Source organism: Engraulis encrasicolus, chromosome 11 (assembly GCF_034702125.1).
Source record: "Engraulis encrasicolus isolate BLACKSEA-1 chromosome 11, IST_EnEncr_1.0, whole genome shotgun sequence".
NCBI lineage: Eukaryota > Metazoa > Chordata > Actinopteri > Clupeiformes > Engraulidae > Engraulis > Engraulis encrasicolus.
In genome coordinates, this window is record NC_085867.1 from 54,581,163 (window position 1) to 54,601,782 (window position 20,620).

Genomic DNA, 20,620 nt, shown 5'->3' on the forward strand with positions numbered 1-20,620 from the left:
TGTGCTGTTAAGCAACGAGCCATTGTAAGGAAAAAATATGCAATCTAAATGTTGAACTGATTTTAACTTCAAGAGCTAGTGTTTCTTGACTCGCTTTTTTTTTTTTTTGAATGAATGAATGAATGAGGTGCAGGCGGAAAAATAATTGATTGACATAACCGCTTTTCAGCCACGCTGTGCCATCGGAATAACATTGAAATAGAGCAATTGATATGGGGCACCTGGTAAAGAAAAAAACTCCAACTCTGAATGCCCCCACAAGGCATTATACGCTACGACATTTTGTAAGACCAGTCTGGCACACATGCTTTTGTGGCTGGTAGCTCGCCTCCACATACGCCTCTGTCTGACCAAAGCCTGGACATTTCAAACTCAATTGACCATTTTGCTTGTGCAATGGCATCCTTCATCCGGGACCGACCATTAAAAACCAGGACAATTGGGGAAAACCGGGAAAGGTGGCAGCACTACTTCCACATCACACTGTAGAGCTACTCTCTTGTGTACCGACACACACAGTTTGAGTTTGGATGTCGTCATCAGCCCAGTGATTTGTGCGAGTTTGAAAAGGAGCGATGTGACTGCTAAGCTCCTGGGCCTGTCTTGGCTATGAATTATTGAACACGGCCACAGTCTTCTGTGCGTGTCGGCGCGTTTGTGTGCAAACCTCATAAATCAGTGGATCCTTCAGAGGTGTGTGTGTATGTGTGTGTGGATATATAGTACGTGTGTGGATATTTTTAGACATCAGCGGTGTCGGAGAGGCGGTTCTTCACCTGGCTTGGAGCACTGCTGCCAACCCCACTAAAGAGGCTGTAGCTGGTTCAGCCCACTCCCTTTTACTGCACTGATGAGTCTTCAGTGTTTCACTCACAACAGTTGTTAGTCAGGGAGGGTGACTGGGGGTTAGCTGGTATCCATGCAACCATCGTTATTGGAAAGGCTATGTTGTGCTGTGCAGATTCATATGAAATATAAAAATCTTTTTTTAGGGACCCTTAAAGGGACACTGTGTGAGATGTTTAGTTGTTTATTTCCAGAATTCCTACTGCCCATTCACTAATGTTGCCTTTTTTATGAATACTTACAACCACCGTCAAATTCGAAGTATTCATTAGGACTGGCAAAATTGCACTTCATACATGAAAAGGGGGATCTTCTCCATGGTCGACCATTTTGAATTTCCAAAAATAGCCATTTTTATCTGAAAAAATGAGTCTACTTGGACCATACTAGAAACTTTTTAGTAAACGTTCATGTAAAGATCAAATTTGGCAATTGGCAGCCCAGTTTCAATGAGCAGCATAGTTGCAGTACCTTTTTTGACCATTTCCTGCACAGTGTCATTTAAAAGGTGTGAGGGTGTTGTCAAGTGCTGGGGGAAACGCTGAGTCTAGCTGCCCCACCTTCTTTCTTCTTTTGTTGGGGTGTCACCACACACACACACACACACACACACACACACACACACACACACACACACACACACACACACCGATACATCAGCCACACCTTTACAGCCAGACAAAGTGCTGTATAACTTACAATATTAGGTTACACTCCACTCAGTCACATCAGGTTACGCATAGAAGGGTATTCTGATGGCTGTTTATTTTTGGTGATGATTAGCTTCTGCCCAACTTCTACCGAGCATGTATTGATTTTAGATTGTGATTCACTGTCTCTGTATTACGTATCTATGGTTTAATCTGCTAATACAAATCCATCCGTCCGTATCTATGTCTGTAGTTTGCTGTTACAAACGTAACATAAGAGGGACTCGAAAATTGAAAAACGGTATCAAAAAAAGATATTTATTAAACAAAGTCTAGGGGGTGAACAAAACGAGGAGCCAAGCTCCTACATACAAACAAAACAAAAAACGCTTTTTAAAACAGCGAGATCAAAAAAAGGCAAGAGTTTTTTAAAAAAGTCGGCAAACATCCAAAGGTAGCAGGTAGTCGGGGCACAACGGGGGAAGTGCAAAGCCGGATGCTCGATGGAGGAGAGAGTATTGTCGTCCACCCTCCGATTAAATACGCAGCGCTCCGCCCCAATCCACAGGTGTCGCCACTGATCAGCACTGCGATTCTGTTGAAGGCAATCATTAAGTTAAGGGCCCCAACAAGACAGGAATTGATACAGGGAAAAAAACTAAACTAAACCTGGCGGTAACATTTGCAGACTGATTTAGCTCACACAGTGAGTCGACTGGTGTGAGTGTGTGACTGGGCTGGAGCTTTACTTGTGGGTGTGATGTTGGTGTGTAAACTAGCTGGCCGCTGGCTGGCTGAAGCCAGATTAATCATGCTGATTGAGGTGTGTTTGTGTTTGCGTGCGTAAGAGTAACCTGGAAGGAACTGCAGACAATTAATGAACTTTTCTATTGTAGATATAAGACGTGTTTAGAGTCCTGTTTGTATTGTCTGTATGTCGAAGTGTTGCTTGGCTCCATCAGGGCCCCTAAATGCAAGAAAAAATTCTTATCTGGGAAATAAAGGTTTCATTCATTCATTCATTCATGGCATCCAGGTCAGGTGTAAGGTCTTGTCTTGACGTGTGTGTGTGTGTGTGTTTTTTGTTTTTCCGTCCCCATCCACAGGCAAAAGGCGCTACAACATCAAACTCTGGAAGACCTTCACCGACTGTTTCAACTGTCTCCCCATCGCTGCCATCGTAGACGAGAAGATCTTCTGCTGTCACGGAGGTGAACACACAAACAAACCCACAGTCACAACTGTCCTCTGGACATTCATACACACACATGCACGAGCACAGAGCAGGGTCAACAATGAATAGTCCGCTACACACGCACATAAACGAGCGCTCCGAGATGAATAGAGCCATCCAGTAAAACAAAGGTCAGGTTCCTTATCACCCAGTCATCTGAGCCAGATAAAGTTCCCAGCAGGGCTCATGGTGTGGAGGAAGCGGGATGGCTGGGCCCAGTTAAGCTTCCTGGACTCCCCTGAGCGCTTCCATTGTTTCCAGTGGCTGGTGCCAGGCTGTCATGTTCATTTGACAGGCAACAGCTGCACCCCTGCTGCCCTCCTTAGTGTGTCTTAGTGTTTGGCTCTGTCATGAAATGCCACACTGGCACACACATGTGTACTAGGGCTGTAACTATACACTCAACTCACGATTCTTATCACGATTTTTGACCTACGCTTCGATACACCCCATGGCTTTTTTGAATGTATCTTTTTTCACATTTGCGAACATTATAAAATGAACTTTGATAGTTTATAGGTAGAATAGGTTACAAGAAGCTGCTTGTGATTTAACTTTTTTTAGATTATAATAATGATGATAATTTGGAGCTAGCCAGGCCATGCACTCCTAGTGACGCAACACCTTCGGTGTGCTACTAGTCAGGTCAAGAGCAATGCAAGTACTTTCTGAACTCCTGAGAACTTGGGAACTCCACCCACTTTGTCAGGAAGCAATCAACTTTGAGCAGCTCAAACAGCCCTGGGTAGACTAGAGCGTGTTCAAAGCAGTGACATGGTTTAAGCAGAGATGTTCTATTGGGACTAAAACATTTTTGGTTTAAACTTCGGCGCAGCCTTTTCTGGCCTTGACCAGTAAGCAAAGCAAGGGAGGTGGGTCAACCATGCGTTTTGAGTAGAGGTGCTCCGATCACCATTTTTTGGCCCGATCACCGATACCGATCACCAAAAATCTTTATCTGCCGATCACCGATCATTGCCGATCACAGAAATTATTTCCTATTTTTTTAATAGCCTATTAATATCCTTATTGAATACCATTTCTGCCCATAAACCAATCAATCTTAATTTGCACATGTCGCTTTCACAATGTAGGCCTATTATTAGGCTATTATTATTATTAGGCTATTATTATTATTATTATTATTATTATTATTATTATTATTATTATTATTATTATTATCTTTCAGCTCTTTCAGACTAGTGTTGGTAATATAGCCTACAAGTTAGTCTACAGTATTAATCAATTTAAGTTATTGCATATAATTACTAAACTATTTAAGATTGAATTGAAACTGAAACATTACATCAATTTATAAGTCATTGCATATAATTACTAAACTATTTAAGATTGAATTGAAGCCCAGACACCTGGATCTCAGTCTCTCAGTTTCTCTACGAGAAAAAACCCTGTCGCTTTAAATGAGCAGCCTCGTGAGGAGAGCCCCTCCCCTCTCTGTCACTCACTGTCCAGAGCTGCAGTGCTCCGCGGCCGTTCTGAGTCTGAGCTCTCTCCCTCTCCCCTCACCTGTCGCCGTTTGGCGTTTCAGCGACTATCAAACTAATCGACTGACTGTCAATTACAACTTTGAAAACAATAACGTTGGCATGCTTGTGCGGACAACGTGAACTTGTTGCGTGCTGACCGAGGCAACTACACAGGTTATAACGCAAAATGACTAACTGGCGAGAAGTAGTCTATCGCAAATTACATTGTGACTGAAAAACTTGAGATTCTACATAGGCCTGCACAAAACAAGAAAAAAAACTTCCCTTGAAAGAACAGGCAACACGCACAACACAGCGTGTCTGCGAGGAAAGCTTTGTAACACTGTCATAGATTGTAGAATTCCCTGCACAGACTCATTGAGTTTCACACCGTCCACTCTCCCTCTGTTTGGTGTTGCAGCGACTACAAACGACCTGGCTGTCCATTAGGCTACAACTTTATAAACAATACCGTTGATGATTGTTTTGGAAACGTTTAGTTGTTGCGTGCTGACAGGCTGTAACTCAAAATAGCGAACATGGCGAGACTGACACGTCATTCGCAAATTACAAGCGTCATGTAGGCTAAACGGCGCATGGATCGGAAAATCAGATCATTGTTGATGCAGATATGATTATAAATGGTGAAAATGAAGGAGGGAATTCCAAAAAGTTAAAGACAAGTAAAGATGCCTTATTTTGGTGCAGCAGCTGTGCAGAGCCAGCACCTAGGCTACATGCAGGCAGCGCCAGGTGTAAAGGCAAAATGGTTGCGTGAGGAATTTAATATCTCTGGATCGGTTTTTTGATCGGCATGTTTTTCCGATCACCGATCAGGCTATTTTTGGCCATTATCGGCCGATCATGATCGGCTGCCGAGCAATCGGAGCACCTCTAGTTTTGAGAAACGTACATTTTTATGCTGTAGATATGTTATGTTCCACGTCTCGAAGAAATTCGATGATGATCAGGCTAATTTGGAGCTGGGAAGCCCCATCACATATCACGTATCAAGATACTGCCTTCTTGCACCGCGATACAGTATAATGACTGTAACTACAGCTAGGGCTGTAACAATATTGTATCGAACAGAGAAATCATGATACACAGTGTCTTTTAGGTTCATCACTAGCAACAAAATGACATGAGTAAAACCTAAATGGAAAGAGGACCACCCTTTTGACCGTCAGGCACTTTTTCTCAAGTTTTCCCATTTCAGTGAGGAGGACATGTGGCCCTTACAAGTATACCATTACACACACACACACACACACACACACACACACACACACACACACACACACACACACACACACACACACACACACACACACACACACACACACACACACACACACACACACACACACACACACACACGCGACAGCTTTCGGCTGACCCGGTGACACTGGCTCAAAATGGCCTCCTGTGCATTCCAGCAGTTCATGGAGAGCTTAGTGTTGGCCAAAGTTGATAAGATGCTTTTGTTGGCTTGTGTGGCTGAGACAGTGTGTGTGTTTGTGTGTGTGAGTGCCCAGGGTGAGTAAGCTATTAATAGCAGGCTGGATCTCCCTCTCAGAGATGCCAGTGCCCGTCTCTCACCCCTCACTCACCTCCACGATGCCACACTGTCCAAAGCCCTTTCCATACATGGTGCCAGACACGTTTAAATCCACAGCCTACTGTAACGACACTCTTTGTCTGTCTGCCTCTATCTCTGTCTGTATCTATATCTTGTTTTCTCTGTCTGTCTGTGTGAGTTGTGTGACTTGCAAGTGCAATCACTCTGGGCTCAGCGGTGCAGCTAGTAGAGCAAGCACCGATCACAGACACAGATAAACCTGCTTTATCAGTGCCAGTGGACACACACACAAGTCACAAGGTGGAGAGAAGAGTTAAATGAGGGAGAGTTAAAAGAATTGGATAGATGGTAAATAACCCAGGGAATGCTCAGCACGACAAAGCTGTAATTATTGAACAACCGAGTCAACTTAAAGGAACAGACCACCCTTTTTTGATTTTCACATATTTGCAGTATTTCCCAACATTATTCATGAATGTGCCTATCATTTTCGTCTCAGTGTTTCCAGTACTTAGATTTATTGGATCAGAATTATTAGCATAGCTTAGCACAATCACTGGAAGTAACTGGTATCTTTAGCATCAAGCCACAAGTGGTCACTGGACGGAATTAAATTGCCGTTTTACACTCTGGTGAATTTTACATTAATTTTAAAATGGTTTATAAGTACAGTTGATTATGTTTTATTTTGTACCATAGACTTGCATTGCTATGCCTAATGTGGCTATACTGTTAAACAGGGCAATGCAAACACATAGACGACAATTATATGCACATTTATAAATAATGCTTGGAAATACTGCAAATATGTGAAAATCAAAAAAGGGTGGTCTGTTCCTTTAACCAAATGAGGGAAAGCCGCAAAACTGACCAATAGGATGCACCGGTAAATCACCTATCCATCAGTAAATTATTAAGCTACTTTGAAAAGAAAAATGCTTCCAGCAAATGTTCCCATCTTCCATTGTCAAATTGTCTGGTTACCATGGCTGTCCTTGACCTGCAAAGCAGAACATGTATGACTGGACAAAGCAAGATCTCTTAAGATGAAGTTAAATTGTGAAAACACTGATTTTTTTCTTTAAAAAAAAAAGCGAACCGTAAAAATGAACATCTATTGTGGCCTAAAAACAAAATAGTTTTTACTTCCCATCATGTTGCCATTTGGTATACTGTTTTCATTGAGGTGTAATCAAAACCTGTCCGTCTATTCATTTAAAAACCTCGTCCATCTATTTATTATAATGTTTGCAACATGCCAATCTTCTTCAGGCGAGTTTCAGGTGTAGGCATACTGAGCTCACCACTCCACCGCATGATGGTTCCTCCTATCAGGATGCAATATGGTATACTTGCTGTTCTCGTTCAAAAGTGTGATCAGAATCCCTCAGCCCACCCAGCTATTAATGGCATGTCTTGGTCATTCCAGCTTCTTCTTCTTCTTCATGTGATTTACAGGTATGGGGTTTACTGATTTTATGATTCTATTCTCCCCACAGGTCTGTCCCCCGACCTGCAGTCCATGGAGCAGATCCGGCGCATCATGCGGCCCACAGACGTGCCGGACCAGGGCCTGCTGTGTGACCTGCTGTGGTCGGACCCCGACAAGGACGTGCTGGGCTGGGGGGAGAACGACCGTGGAGTCTCCTTCACCTTCGGGGCTGAGGTGGTGGCCAAGTTCCTACACAAGCACGACCTGGACCTCATCTGCCGAGCGCACCAGGTGAGCAGAGGAGCATGCAGGACCAAAACCTGAAAATATTAGTCTGGAATCACACAAATCAGATAGCTGAGGCCGTTATGGTTCAAATTGCCTCCGCATTTCCTTGGTCAGTTCCTGCATAAGCATGACCGGGAGCTCTTCTGCCGAGCGCATCAGGTGAACTGGAGGGCGGACGGGGAATAGAGCAAGGGATTTGGCCTGGCGAGCCAGACTAAAACATTAAAATATTGGTCTGGTTGATTCAGATAGCTGAGGGGTGCAGATGGGACCAAACCTTTGTTATTGTGCTTCAAATTGCCTCTGAACTGACTTGGCTGGGCAATGCTGTGACCAATCAAATACCGCTGGGTTCATCTAGATCAATTCGCTAGAAGGAAAAGGGCAGTCTGGGAACTGCCCACAACACGTGTGTTAACACGTGTCTGTGGACAAAGTTGATCACGTCCAAAATACGCACACATACCAACCCATATCCACTTAACACCCGTCGGCACACACATCCAGACGCGCATGATTATGAAAGAAGTTTCGTTGCAAAATGATATAATAAAATGCAAGTCAAAACATTTTATTTACGTCATTCTTTTCATCCATGTGTGAATTCTTGCCATTCAGACATTTTGAGAACATATTTTTTAAACCTATATAAAATGAAAATGCCTTTTGCAATGCAATGCAATACCCAATACAAAAATGTAAATTTCCCCAAAATGTTCCAAAATGGATATAAGTCATTTTGCAAGGAAGCTCTTCAAATACAAACGTGCAGTAAATGTAAAAAAGATTTAGACCAACCGGCTGGAGAACGTTCATGGCCTCCTATCTCTGCACTGCATGTGTTGTAACACGGGTGATTTTACTACTTAGCTGAGCTGTCTATCTGAAAGGGTGAGCAAATTGGGATCAGGTGCAGTGAATAAGCTGTGGCAGCACCTTTTACTTTCTGAACTCTGTGTGCAAGTCAGACTACCATCTTCTGGCCTCTTGCCTTGGTGTTGCCCTACCTTTTGGAAACACCCCTGGCTGCACAGTTTTCAGCCTCTTGATTGTTGGAAACTGCTGTCACTCAAAAACTGAGCTCACGTGGTTGCCCCTCCTCACATCAGAAATGTTTGTAAAAATGAAACCTATGTGTAGAATATTGAATTTTTTCACAATGACGCCGCTAGGCTGGAGGCCACAGAAAATGATGGGAGGAAATTTCAGCAGGAAGCATCCTGTCGTAAACTGATACACAAAACTCGATAGGCAATGACATTTTCCCCCCAGAGCTGACGACTAATATCATGAAAGACCTTTCCTCTTCCAAATGGGAGCATCTCTGTGTGCTTATGCTGGAGCCTTCTAGTTCACTCACATGATGTGCATTAATGCAGCAGACCTTGGATGAGGGACTCACTTGACATTCACATGCTCACACCTTGGTGGCTGTGTGTGTCCGTTCAACTGAAGGGATTGCGCTGTAATCCCTGGCTCCTCTGTGACTGATATGTAATCTGGGTTCGCGCCATTTGGGGTGGAGATTAGAGTGTGTATGTGTGTGTGAGAGAGACAAACGTCTGACAAAGACAGACAGACAGACAGACAGACAGCTTGGCATTGGTTCCAGACTGTTTGTACCAAAGTGGTCCTCTTACACATACACACACCTTGGCAGGAACACAACCACACAATTGTCCTCCTGTTCGTTCAACAAACCATAACCCCCAGACTGAGGTGTGATCTGTCCCATTTCTGGTGTGAGTGTTCTTTGGCCTTAAATTGTGTGTGTGTTTGTGTGTGTGTGCGTGTGCGCGTGCCAGGGGTGGAACTTAAGTTTTTTCCCCACCAGTCATGGTGACAGGTAGATTTCAAAATACTACTACTTCTACCTGTCACTCACTCTTTTTACCAGTCAAAGTGACTGGTGGGTTGAAAAATGTACCAGTCACCACTGAAATTTACCCATCATTGGCAGGTGCACGGGTGCTTATTTCCATCTCTGGTGTGTGTGCGTGCGTACTGGGGGTGTAATTTCCCTACTGTGCCTCTACTCTGAACTTTGTACTTTCTCTCTGGAAAAAACAGGGGAAGGGAGTGAACTACACACACACACACACACACACACACACACACACACACACACACACACACACACACACACACACACACACACACACACACACACACACACACACCCCGTGGGGACCCGGGGTAGAATAGGTCCCTAGCACCCCCTTGCTGTTCGTAAGAGGCGACAAATGGGGCGACTTTTTTGCCGTAAGTTGCGACCCGTGACGGTGGAGGAAGAATGCCTGGCATTTGAGGGATGTGGTTGGTTGCGACTTCCACACGCCCAACACAGTGCTTTGGCTCCTACTTCACCTAGACGGGAGGTTGGACGGGCCCGATCCAATCAATCGGCTAGTCAAAGTTCTCTGGAATATTTTTTGGGACCATGCTTTTATTTTTTCCTGAAGACTTTGGCCGAGGGTCAATCGAGTGAAATGAGCATTTTTGTTTAGCTTGCTCGAGTATACCATCCCTGTATCCTTGATGCATATCTGGTGGAGTACCGCAGCGCTGTGCATCCCCTAGTTGGGCTCCAAGGAGGGTGAGGAGCAGAGATGATGAATCATGTATCAACACAAATATGGCTACTAACCTACCCCACAAGAAAAGATTAATGGATCATGACTCGGATGACGCTTCTGACTTGGCATTTATTTACCCCCCCAAGACAAGAAACTGGCCTAAATTTATACTTATGGAAACTGCAACGCCAGACATGCCCCTCACTAAATTGTCCCCTTTTGCAATCCAGAAAGGTATTTCAGGTATAGCAGGGACAGTCAAAGACGTAAAAAAATTGCACTCTGGTCAGATTTTGATTGAATGCTCTAAAAAGTCCCATGCTGATAATTTATTGCGCTGTGACAGTTTAGGGGATGTACCAGTACGGACCTTCCCTCATCCACACCTGAACAGTTGCAAAGGCGTAATACGCACAAGAGATCTCCATGATATGGAAGAAGATGAAATTGTCACAGAACTAAAAGATCAAGGAGTTACTCATGTGAAGAGGATAACACTGAAAAGGGATGATAAAATCATTAAAACTGGTACTTATATCCTTACTTTCAATTTACATGACCAACCCGACAGAATCCTCATTGGATACTTAAGTGTGAGAGTGGACACATACATCCCTAACCCTTTGAGATGCTTTACCTGCCAGAAGTTTGGCCATGGCTCTGCAAGTTGTAAAAACAAACCAGTTTGCTGTACCTGTGGTGAGGATGGGCACCAACTGATCTGCACAAGACCACCCAAATGCTGCAACTGCAATGGGGACCACCCAGCCTCATCAAAAGACTGTCCTGTTTGGATTAAGGAAAAAGAAATTCAGAGAATACGGGTCACAAAGAAGATAAGTTATCCACAAGCAAGAAAACAGGTGGAAGGAGTTCCTGCGTATAACTTCCAGCATTCTTTTGCCTCTGTTGTTAAACCCCCTACAAAGACAATTGACTGTCAAACTGATTTCACTTGGATGAACAAAGATAAACCACAACTGATCAGTGGAAGTAAAACCCCATCAACTTCCAGTAAGCACAAATCAACCTCCCAGTCTTCTGCCAGTCAAACTCCAGCTATGGGTGAACCATTCCAACCGCCCAAGGAGAAAGATAAAGACAAAGAGAAAAAGAAATCAACTACTACTCCCTCTCAATCTAAAGGTAGTCAAGGAAATAAGAATGGAAATCCTATGGATGTGGAAATGAAGGAACCCTCAACCCATCGTAGCCGAAGCTCCTCCCCCAAAAGTAGGAGTAAAGGCCCTGTTCCAGTCTTGCCCACATGACCATAGGTAGCCATATTGTTCAGTGGAACTGTCGTGGTTTTAGAGCCAATTTTTCTGAACTACAGCAATTAACTGCTCTTTTTAATCCTCTTGCCTTTTGCCTTCAAGAGACCTACCTGTCTCCAAGTATTAATTTGTCCTTGAAGAATTACTCAATGTTTAATGCGTATGGCCCTCATGCTCAGCGACCTTCTGGTGGAGCGGCTGTATTAGTACGCAATGACATAATCCATAGTCACCTTGTTGTCACTACCCATTTACAAGTGGTGGCAGTCCGACTAACTCTTCATAAAGTCATTACCTTGTGCTCTGTCTACTTTCCGCCTGACTCTACAGTAACTATGCAGGACCTGGACAACTTAATAGCACAATTGCCTCCCCCATATGTGTTTTTAGGAGATTTTAATGCCCATAACCCTGCGTGGGGAGGAAGCTGCTCAAATGCTAAAGGCAAGATTATAGAGGACTTTATCACTAAGACGGACTTATGCCTGTGGAATGATGGATCTTTTACCTACTTGCATCCAGGCCATGGAACATACTCAGCTATTGATTTATCCATATGTGACCCTAACCTTCTGCTTGATTTTTCTTGGCGACCACTGGATGACCTGTGTGGTAGTGACCATTTCCCCCTGATAATGTCATCTACAGAACCAGACACACAGTTTAGACCCCCAAGATGGCAACTTCGAAAAGCTAACTGGAGTCTCTTTCAGTACCTCTGTGAAATCCAACTGGGTCACGTACCTCAAGATCTTGACAATACTGTTGATCATTTTACTGAAACTTTGCTCTCCATTGCAGAGAAAGCTGTCCCAAAAACTTCAGGGAAGCCCCACCACAGATCTAATCCTTGGTTTAACGATGACTGTAAAAAGGCCATTGATGCCCGAAAAAAGGCAGAGAGGGCGTTCAATAAGCATCCAACAAATGCAAATCTTACCAGTCTAAAAATTTCACGAGCCCAAGCTCGAAGGACTATTACTAGCGCAAAAGCACAAAGCTGGAGAGAATATGTCTCAAGTCTTACGAGGGATGCATCGTCTAAAAAGGTCTGGAATTTTATCAGAAAGATGAAGGCTAAAGGTGGTACTGCAAGAGTTCAGCACCTAAAGTGCCCTCAAGGTCTTTTGACATCTAAGCAAGATATAGCTGAGAAACTTGCAGAGACATTTGAAAAAAACTCCTCAGTGGAAAACGGTCATCCTGAATTTCAAGCCTTGCGTAGAAGAGAGGAAGCGAAGGCCCTGAACTTCCTATCAGATAACTTGGAACCATACAACCAGCCTTTTTCAGTGGATGAACTGCTCTGCGCTATTAGAAACTCCCACGATACTGCAGTGGGCCCTGACATGATCCACTATCAATTCCTAAAACACCTACCATCCAGTGTGCTGTCTCATCTCCTGGCGCTATTTAATATGATTTGGAAATCAGGAAAAGTGCCTAAGTCCTGGAAAAAAGCGTTTATCATTCCCATCCCTAAGCCTGGTAAAGATCATACTGATCCCACCAACTATCGCCCAATCGCCTTAACCAGCTGCCTGTGCAAAACTATGGAAAGAATGGTCAATAAAAGACTTGTGTGGATGCTTGAATCAGAAGGACATTTAAGTACATACCAATGTGGCTTCAGGCAAGGAAGGAGCACAATGGACCATCTCATTAGACTGGAGGCCTATATAAGAGACGGATTCGTCAAGAAAGATCACGTAATAGCAGTGTTTTTTGACCTGGAAAAGGCGTATGATACCACCTGGAAATATGGTATTTTAAAGGATTTGCACTACATGGGGTTCAGAGGACATCTGCCCATTTTTATCTCCAATTTTTTGTCCAATAGACTTTTTCAAGTTCAACTAGGCACAACGTTTTCAACACCGCACTTGCAAGAACAAGGAGTGCCTCAAGGAAGTATCCTCTCGGTGACCCTATTCAGTGTCAAAATCAACAGCATTGCAAAGCTTTTTTGCAGCCTTTATGTTGATGACATCTGTATTTGTTATAGAGGGAAATATATGAGCACAATTGAAAGACAACTCCAACTATGCATAAATAGGATCAGCACTTGGTCCGTTGAAAATGGCTTCAAGTTTTCCAAGTCCAAAACTGTTTGCACTCATTTTTGCCAACTGCGAACTTTACATCATGAGCCACTGCTGTACATGGATGGCGCAGCAATTCAAGTTGTGAAAGAGTTTAAATTCCTTGGTCTTACCCTTGATCATAAACTATCTTTTATCTCACACATGAAGAATCTTAAGAAGCGATGCTTTAAAACATTGGACATTTTAAAAGTACTGGCAAAGACCAAGTGGGGGGCAGAGTGGACTGTACTGTTGCGCCTGTACAGAGCACTTGTGAGATCCCGTCTGGACTATGGCTGTATTGTCTATGGATCAGCAAGAAAATCTTATATTCAGATGTTGGATACTGTTCATCACCAAGGTCTAAGACCTCCTAGGAGCCTTTAGAACCTCACCAGTGCAGAGTCTCTATGTGGAAGCAAGAGAACCATCCCTTCAACTAAGACGCTTGAAACTTGCTTTGCAATATGCAGTCAAAATCAGGGGGAATAGTCTTAACCCTGCATACTCCACTGTCTTCCAACCACGATGTTTGAACTTTTATGAGGCTAGACCCAGGTCTATCAGACCTTTTGGGTTAAGAATTAAACCTTTTTTTGAGGATTTGAATTTTGATCTTGATGGACTAACATCTACCCACTTCTGTACTATTCCCCCTTGGACCTTGAAAAAACCTGTAATTGTACAGGACCTGAGCCACAAGAAAAAATCAAACACGCATCCAAACCAGTACCAAAGTTGCTTCCTTGATGTAAGACAGCGCTTCCCTTTCCATACTCCAATTTATACTGATGGCTCTAAGACTGATACTAGTGTGTCCTCAGCAATGGTAGTCTCTTCTTACCAGTGTGGAATACGCCTCCCAAACATGTGCTCTATTTTTACAGCTGAAGCCCAAGCCCTGCTCTTAAGCCTTGAATACATTGAACATCACAATCAACAACAGTCCTTGATTTGCACAGACTCTAGGTCATGTCTTCAGGCACTAGAATTTTTAAAAACTGACCACCCTCTGATTACCAGAATACTTGAGAAAGTGGATCACCTAACCAAACTCAACCTGGATATTATTTTTTGTTGGGTCCCTGGTCATGTGGGCCTGACTGGCAATGAAAAAGCAGATAATGCTGCTAAAGGAGCCCTGGATGAAGAGATATCTGAATGCGAAATACCTGTCTCTGACGTCAAGCCTGTACTTTCTTCCTACATTATGGATAAATGGCAAGCCGAATGGGATGATTGTGCTGGAAATAAGCTGCATGATATATGCAATTCTGTGAAACAGCTGATTACTCAATCATTCTCATGCAGACATGATCAAGTCGTCTACACAAGGTGTAGAATTGGCCACTCTAGACTCACTCATGCTTTTTTGCTAACTGGAAGTGATCCTCCCCTCTGTGATTTTTGTGGACATCTCTTATCAATTAAGCATATTCTAACTTGCCCTGCTATCAGAAGGAAAAGACAACAGTTTTTTAAAGAAGATACTATTTTTGGAATTTTTAATAAGGTCCCACCTTTAAAGGTTTTGAACTTTTTAAAATGTATTGATGTGACCAAACTTATTTAATCTATTTATTCAATTATTTATATCATTGTAGATTTTTAATTTGAATTCTATTACCTGTACTGGCCATGAAATAGCCACAGTTGCATATTTGGCCATAAATGCAAACAAACAAACACACACACACACACACACACACACACACACACACACGTGTCTGTGCAAGGTTGCAGGATCTATTTAATAACCCCAATTAAGTGTCAAGGTTTCATGTGGTGCAAGCACGCGTGTGTGTGTGTTGCAGTGATTGGGATGTGCGTCAGTCAGTATCATTTTCAGTGGATACTGGCAAGAGATCAGTCAGGCTGCAGACTCCCCATCAGTCTTGCTGTGTAGCCTTAAAACACATCAGCAGCCGCCGTGATGTTGACCATCTCCAGGGTTCCCACTGGCCATGGAATATCATGGAAATTTTGGAAGTTTTTTTACAGTCATGGAATTTGGCCATTTTGCCTGTAAAGTCACAGGGTCATGAAAATGTGTCAAAAATATATATTGTAATAGCACAACTGACAATGTATGCTGGTTTACTTGCCATACTAAAATTGTGCAACATTCTACAATGCAAAATATGTAAGGGAGGTGGCTGATCCCCCCCCCCCCCCCCCCCTCCCCCTTAGGGACGCTTAGGGACACATGCTGGCCAATTCTGCGGAGCATACTTTCACCCATCATTCCTACGTGTCCAAGGGAAGAGGGGCAAATCGAACATATGAGTTTCATCTTTTGCAAAAACGGAGCGAATTGTGCTTGCCAATCACAACATCATCATGAATATTTCAGTTAATTGTATTGCTGTTGAGAGGTCAGGGTTGAAGACGGAAGTAAAATGAGTGAAGCAAAGCTACTTCAGTGTGTCCAGAGTCACTCGGTGTGAACTCTTTTACTTTGCTTGCCCCTATAGGAAGAAATGTATAAAATGTATGCAAAGGAATGGCAAAGTGGAGCCAACTGTTGATCGAAATGTTTAACACTGTGCGAATGGGGAGTATATTCTGCTGTCGGCAGGCAATGTTTCCATCGACTTGGTTGGCAGCTACGACTGGTTGAGCAGTCAGAATGAGATACTGTATTATTTCATCCCTCGTGGCTACTCTTCAATTCGCTCCCATGTATTTACGGCACAACAACACCCCCCCAGCCGGATCTCCAGCCAGCCTGGGTATCCAAGGCTAGGATCCACCCGCAGCGTTATGCAATACTCAGGCAGCGGGTTTGTGTTAATGACCGGTGCAGCTCTCCAGATTCTTCAGATGCTGGTAGCCTATTTTGAGTAGCTGGCAGTGTTTTGTCTACTACTGTCATGGCAAACCCCCACCTTTTTAGATGTCAAAATGATCCTTGTGACAAGATTGCTGTTGTGGTTTTTGAGTGAATAATAAAGGTTGCTTCAGGGTAATATAAGGTCTCGAATTAGTGAAAATAAAGGAAAGTACTCCTTGTGCCAGTTCAACAGGAAAGCCTAATTCCACAAGCTGCATGTAGAGGGGCCCATTGATACAACCCTACTGTACTTGTTGTATTAGGGAAAAGCCAGCCAAAGTTTTAACTCAACAAATGTGTGTGGTTTCTTGCATCTTTTCAGTAGGGTCATTCCGTGTCAATTCACACGATTCCCTGGAATCTCCTCAGATGGCCTTCTTTGATTTTTCCTAATTTTTCATGTGCTGTTACCTTTCGATGATGAGATCTGGAAACTGACGGAAGTTTTAGCATCTTACCTCTAAAGGTTTTGGAGAGGAGGTGCCCCACCCACTTTTTGCCCTCAGGGATTGCACACATTATTTACAGACACAGACACAGACCTTAGTGCGGTTAGGACCACTGTGCGTGTGTGCATGCATGCACATCTCTGACCTGTGGCTGTGTGTTATCTGTCTGCAGGTGGTTGAAGACGGCTATGAGTTCTTTGCCAAGAGGCAGCTGGTGACGCTCTTCTCAGCGCCCAACTACTGTGGAGAGTTCGACAACGCCGGAGCCATGATGAGTGTGGACGAGACGCTCATGTGCTCCTTCCAGGTGCGACATGAACACGCACGCACGCACGCACGCACACACACACACACACACACACCAGGAAAAAGTTGTTAGTGCTCTCTGTCTTGCGTGTATACCTTTACCCCCCCCTCGCACACTCGCGCAAAGCTACTCACAAGAAGGGGCATTTGCACCTTTTAATTTCACAATTGCCTTAACACCACTGGGATTTAGAGCTTTTGGGTTCAGTTAATGCTAGCTGGAGGTGCAGTAGTTAATGGTCTCACCCTCCTCTGTGGAATCGAGGGCTTGGGCAACACTGATACAACCCTGTGACGTCAATCAGCACTTCCAGGAACAAGTCTTTACTCGTGAAACTTCCGTTTGGCTAAACCTGAGCTGAACTTGACACACACACACACACACACACACACACACACACACACACACACACACACACACACACACACACACACACACACACACACACACACACACACACACACACACACACACACACACACACACACACACACACCAGAGCCGCTCTGTATACACATTCACTTGTGAATTATGCCTGCTCATTCTGATTCCTGATCCTGACTGCGCTGTGTCGTGCGCTTTCTCGTCAGATCTTGAAGCCAGCAGAGAAGAAGAAGCCCAACTCCAGCCGGCCCGTCACCCCGCCCCGGAACATGGTGACCAAGCAGGCCAAGAAATGAGGAGGTGGGGGGTGTCCCGCACCTCACACCTCCCCTCCCCTCCCCAACCCCAGCCCCACACCCCCTGCGGGCGTCAGGGATCCCGGCCTACCCCAAACCTCACAGAGAGCCTTGATCTCGCCCCTCCATGGGACTCAAGATACAGTAAGACAACCAATGAGAGTCAAGGGAGAAACCCCTTTTTTGGGCTCCCATTGGTTGTGGTTTTGGATCCTGAGTGTCATAGAGGGGTGTGATGTCGGCTTTGTTATTGGCCATGCTGGACTACTACTACTTCTCATGTGGTCTTCATCTTGTCTTTGCTCGGAGCTCCATCACCACCACCACCACCCCTCCTCTCTACCTTATGCCCTCTCCTCTCTTTAGTGGTCGCTTGAACTCACTCGAACTGTCGACTGCCTTTTTAATTAATTCTTTTCCCTTGATGATTTTTTATGTTTTTTTGTTTTTGTTTGTTCCGTCCTCCCCTTTTTAATTTTTTTTTGTTTTGTTGCTGCGACCCTCAAAAAAAAAGACCACACAGCTCCATGAATGAGGATTGGTTTCGGAGAGATGGAGAGGGGTTTGGGATGTGAAATGGATGGGAGGGGGTTTCAAGGGGTTGGGTGCGCACATTGTATAGTTCCCTCTGTTATTCTGTGTTTGTTTTGTTTTTAAATGTTATTTCATTTGCTTTTTTTGGAAATAATCTTCAGAGACAATTTAAATCGCTTTTTCTAACCTTGAAATACTTCAGGATAAAGCATTTCAGTCTCCAACACCATTTCACACACAAAAACACACACAAAAACACACACGCACACACTGGCACGCTTGCTAGCAGCAGGATGGCAGGCCTCATTGCTTTGAAGTGCTCTCTGCTCGGTGGCTGGGAAGAAGACCGCACTCCACCCACACAGGACTATTGCACACTCCTGAGAGCCTGCCAGACGCACAGATGGGCACGGAAAGAAAAGCCTAATTCAGCAAAACAAGTAAAGGAGGAGTACAGGATGACGAAAAACAAAAAATGAAGTGACCCACATTTCCTATCGCTCCAAGATGTAGTCATTTTAAAACCACTGTGATTTCAAATCATACTCAGTGTATATTCACTCTAGAATGAAGCAAAACAGGCAAAACTTTACTGAAGCGCAAGAGGCTGGCTAAACGTTTTCCTCTTTTTTTTTAATCGTTTGCTTTTATCATTTGATTTTTATTTTGGTCAGGTGTGCCATGAGAAATGATTCCCATCTGCTCTAGTCAAATGTTTTTGCTTTTCCTTTTTGAAAGTTTGTTGGCTTGTTTTTATATTATGTATGTATTTTATTTTAATTTTGAACGCTGTCATTGGCAGAGTATTTGTTTTTGCGTTTATAAGTACACTTCCCCCTTTCCCCTTGCCACCATCTTGGCTGTAGCACTCCATGTAAAGTTCATGTTTTTACAATCCGTCAGGAAAAACAGAAGTGGTTGGGTTTGAAGCACAGCAGAGAGACACTTATCAGGTTGTGGAAAACACTTGTATGTCCAGTGCTGTTCTTTGTAGATCTTTAAGTACCATTCTAGTTTCTATCTTATATGAGAACATTGATGCCTTGATTTTTCTTATTTTTTTCCTCTTTTCACCTCATGCTTTTGCTGTTGGGACACAGATGTGAAAAGAAATGACTTGACTGCCTCCACAGGTGTTTTTTGCATCCGGTTTTGGGCATGTGGATGACAAATGATGACCTTCAGGAGGACTTTTTCTTTTTATGTTGCATGCATCTCTACTCTTTAGGGAAAAAAAACACTTTAGGACGTTAAGGCCTCATCGCCAACTTTCTCTCTTTCTCTTTATCTCCAATATTCTCTCTCTCTCTCTACCTTTTCTGGCATGCGTGTTTTGGCATGTCCAAACATGATGTAGCTGTCCATCATGAAACACAAACTCTCAAGAAGTTTCCGTTTTTTTTCTCTTCTTGCCAGCTTTTTTTGTTCGTTTCTTTACATTTCATGTCTCACCACCTCAAACCCTACTGTAAAACAAAAAAGTTTTTTTTTGTTTTTTGTTCAGTCTTGGCAATAAAACTCTGATTTCCACGTATAAATAATTGTAATACTTGGTTAAATAATAAAGGTAGAGGAAGGGGGACAGTGGAATTCTTGTCTTGTGCCGTTTTCTTACCCCTGCATAATGAACACCAAGCAGTGTATTCCTGTCTGTGAAGTGAATGGTGAAAAGGAAAGGGCAGGGCACTGATGTTAAATATGTGCAACAGTGCCACCTGCTGGTCGAGGGTGAATTTCATTTTAAGTCCATTTGACCGATCCCTTTTCTCTCAGTCCCAAGGGTGGTTACAAATTAGCTACATTTTTCACTGTCTTTGGTTGTCTGGTCCAGTGGTTCCCAACCAGGGGTAATTAACAAATGTACAGCGCAAAGTCACATTGGGATAGAGAGCATGAGTTGGGGATTAGGGGGTATGCGAGACAAAAAAGGTTGGAAAACATTGGTCTAGTCTACTTGGTTAAAGAGGCTACAGCACAGTCTGTCGTGTTTGTCCCCATTTTAATCAAATGCCCATCTTGGCCAAAAGGTAGTAACGACGGTATAAAGGTATTTTATTGCAATGTTGTGAGGCAGTGTTGTTGACAGACAGACAGATTCCAAACAACGACTGAATGCAAGATGTTTGACAGTCATTAGTACAGTATTAAGACCGCAGTGTTCAGCAAGATGGCTCAAAATTTGTTCCACAATGTAGCGAGACTATTTGTGTTGATGCCATATCGATAGTTAACCCAAATCCATCATATTTATAGGTAGTTATGAGCTATGTTGCCCATCATTAGATATCTATTGGATCGCTTTTGGAATCATCTGCGCATAGGTCAGCTCCATGCAACAAAGCATCAGTGATTGTGCGGACC

General features: G+C 43.6%; 1 protein-coding gene across 1 annotated transcript in view; it reads left to right on the forward strand.

Annotated features, from left to right (window-relative positions):
- ppp1cc (protein phosphatase 1, catalytic subunit, gamma isozyme) overlaps positions 1-19,849 on the forward strand; it is a 39,753-nt gene extending 19,904 nt beyond the window's left edge. Inside the window, exons 4-7 of the mRNA XM_063211013.1 lie at positions 2,603-2,707; positions 7,299-7,522; positions 16,911-17,045; positions 17,636-19,849. Of these exons, the coding sequence (XP_063067083.1) occupies positions 2,603-2,707; positions 7,299-7,522; positions 16,911-17,045; positions 17,636-17,725 (554 nt within the window). The 3' untranslated portion in view covers positions 17,726-19,849. The remainder of the gene's footprint in view (positions 1-2,602; positions 2,708-7,298; positions 7,523-16,910; positions 17,046-17,635) is intronic.
- The last annotated feature ends 771 nt before the right edge of the window (positions 19,850-20,620 follow it).